This window comes from Hydra vulgaris, chromosome 15, assembly GCF_038396675.1.
Source record: "Hydra vulgaris chromosome 15, alternate assembly HydraT2T_AEP".
Lineage (NCBI taxonomy): Eukaryota > Metazoa > Cnidaria > Hydrozoa > Anthoathecata > Hydridae > Hydra > Hydra vulgaris.
In genome coordinates this window covers 3,663,524-3,666,605 of record NC_088934.1, presented here as the reverse complement: position 1 = coordinate 3,666,605, position 3,082 = coordinate 3,663,524, and the positions used below count along the sequence as shown (strand labels likewise).

Here is a 3,082-nt window from a genome sequence, read left to right as displayed (position 1 = left end):
TACTTGCTGAATTAAAACTAAATACAATAAGTGACTATATTTCTAAAGCTTTAGTAGATGGAAATATAGATGACAATGAATTTAAACTAATACTTAGTGAACTTGAAAAATTTAAAGCTATGCTTGAGCAAATTAGAACAAATTTAAAAGAATTAATGAATGACTAAAGAATCATTAATTAAACAAGGAAGAGATGAAGCAATTAATATACTACAAAGCAAATTTAGTAAAAATTTAAACGTAAAAACATAAAGCGTTGTGTTTTTTTATCTTTATTTATAAAAAAAACAAAATGTCATTTCTAAAAATTGAAGATCCTGAAAAAAGGGACAAAATTGTTAAAGATTACTTAGATACTAAAAGAAGATTAAAGCAGAATGATTTAGATGAAAGGATGGGTGAAACTAATTTACAGTCAGGCTTAGAAAAATTGTACAAGACATTAATTGATAGTCAAGATAGTATAAAAGAAAACATATATAAATTGCAAGATCAATCTGATAAATTAGCACTCAATTTTTCAAATTATTATCCTGAAGCAAAAAGAGAGATAATGATAACTGAAACTAAAAAACTTTTACCATCTCATGAAGAATCTAAAGGTATGAGCTTAGGAAAAATTGCAACAGATTATCTAAGAATGTATGCTAATAGTAAAAATCTACAGACACTACATTTGGGATACGTGATAAAGATGGTATATTTTATATTGGAAAAAAACCAATACATATTAATGATAATGATATAATTATTGATGGTGAAAAATATTATGGTACTCCTGGCCTTTGGGAGTTGATAGTAAAGTTTAATCCTAATAAAGGAGTATATAGTGAAGATGATCTTTAAAAATATCGAGATATATTAATACAAACAGATGCAATTACTTCTGAAAACCCATACAAACCAAAGTCGTCTCGTAGTGGAAAATACAGAGAAATAATAGCTCCTATTTGGAAAGACATAAAAGAAAATAGGAAGCGTGAATCAAGAGCAAATGGAATTGGAGGAAGAATACAAACTATAATTCTTCCTAGCAACTCTAAATCATTAGCTGAAAAGCTTAATTTATGTATAGCTGCATGGAGAGCAGGTAACACTGGAGCAAGAAATGAAGGTGTTGCAATTTGTGATGAATTATTACGGCAAGGTGAAATGGATAGTTCACAGTATAAAGCAATTCAAAATCTTTTATAATTGTATCTCAGTGCATATAAAAAAAATATATAGTACATAAAAAAATGCTAATTGTTAATAATAAGAGATATATAAAATAACATGTTGTTGGAGGATTTGGTATATTCGAAAGCATAAGAGATTTATTTAAACGAATAAAAACGTCAAATGTAACAAGAGTGTCATCAGCTATGTTGAAGAAGATGGCTGCTAATGATTTAGGAAAAACTGCAATAACTGCTGCTAAATCAGCAGGAAAAGAACTTTCAAAATCAGCAATAGAAGCTGCTAGAAATGCTACAGTTGAAAAAAGAAAACAATTAATTGATAAAGCATCTTCAAAAATAGCTTCACAACCTGTTAGTAAAAGAATTGATGTGATAATTTCAAATTTGGAAGCATCTAATTCCTATGGATCTGAAAGATCTAAAGATCTAAAAAATAATGCAGATGAGGTAACAAAAATATAAATAAATTGATGATGGGGTCTGCAATAAGATCAGTAAAAAAAGGCCCATGCAAATTATCAAATAAAAATGCTATAAGAATAGAAGAACTTGCTAAAATAGGACGAGGCCTTCGACTTGCGTAAATTTAGCTTTCGTAAATTTAGCTTTCGTAAATTTAGCTTTCGTAAAATTTTTTATATCGTTTTAAGAATTGCCAATCAAAAAAAGTTTTTTTACATTGTATATAAAAAAATAAAATGACGACTTCTGAAGTATTTGATTTTACAGAAATGCCAATTATAGATAATGGAATTGAAAGATATGAAGAACATGAATATGAACCCATTAATGGCACAAATCTAAATAGTCCTGGAGAAATAAGAATCAACATTGAGCAACAAGATTTGTTCACACTTCCATCTAAAGCTTATCTCTTATTTGAAGGACAACTTGTTAAAGCTGATGGAACAGCTTATGCTAATACAGATGCGGTGGCGCTTACAAATAATGGTCTCATGGAATTATTTAGTCGAATAACATACCAATTATCAAACCAACAGATAGAAGCTGTTTATCATTCAGGTCAAGCAACTACAATGTTAGGAATGCTTAATTATGCAAATGACTTTCAATTAGCGCAAGGATTAAATCAATTGTGGTTTAAAGATAATACATCAACAGCAGTAATTGCTGATAACATAGGGTTTGCAACACGACAAGCATACATGATTCAGAAACCAACTACAAAAGGAACATTTTCATTTTGCGTACCTTTGAGACACATTTTTGGATTCTGTGATGATTACGACAAAGTTATTTATGGTCTTAAACATACAATAACTCTTGTAAGACAATGTGATGATGACGCAATTTTTAGGCTTGCTGCTGTAGCTGCAGGAAAAGTTAATCTTAACAAAATATCATTGTTTATGCCAAATTTGATCCCAGCAGATGTAGAAAAGTTTAAAGTTTATGGGGAAATTGAAAAAAAAGTGATCATTCCAGTAAATTTTAGAATGCGTCAGTGTGATACTACAACTGTTTAACAATCTACTTCATTTAATTGGCAATTGGCCGTAAAGACATCTCCTGAAAATCTAAGATACATTATTGTCGGATTTCAAACAAGTAAGAGTGGTGACCAAACTGCTAATCCTTTAATATTTGATCATTGTGACTTGAAAAATATGTACATTATGCTCAATAATAATGACAGATATCCTATTGTTGATTATAATTTGTCATTTCCAAATCGGCAAATTTCAAGAGCTTATAGAGAAGCATCTATGTTTAAAGAAAAATTTTATGGAATCAATGAATTGAACGCAAACAGCAATATAAGTCCTTCTGACTATAGAGATTTATTCCCACTCTTTGTTTTTGATATTATCAAACAATTAGAAAGATTAAAATCATTGACAATACAAATACAAATTAGAGCAACATTTAATACAGCTGTA

At 29.2% G+C, this 3,082-nt stretch overlaps 2 protein-coding genes across 2 annotated transcripts; both read left to right on the top strand.

Moving 5' to 3' along the window:
* Positions 1-292: 292 nt before the first annotated feature.
* LOC136091687 (uncharacterized) lies at positions 293-1,194 on the top strand. The gene is made up of 3 exons (XM_065819395.1): positions 293-602; positions 668-829; positions 875-1,194. Exons 1-3 carry the CDS (start codon positions 293-295, stop codon positions 1,192-1,194), a joined length of 792 nt encoding a protein of 263 aa, XP_065675467.1.
* A 685-nt stretch (positions 1,195-1,879) lies between these two features.
* LOC136091686 (uncharacterized) lies at positions 1,880-2,668 on the top strand. The gene has a single exon (XM_065819394.1). The coding sequence runs from the start codon at positions 1,880-1,882 to the stop codon at positions 2,666-2,668; it is 789 nt and encodes a 262-aa protein (XP_065675466.1).
* The last annotated feature ends 414 nt before the right edge of the window (positions 2,669-3,082 follow it).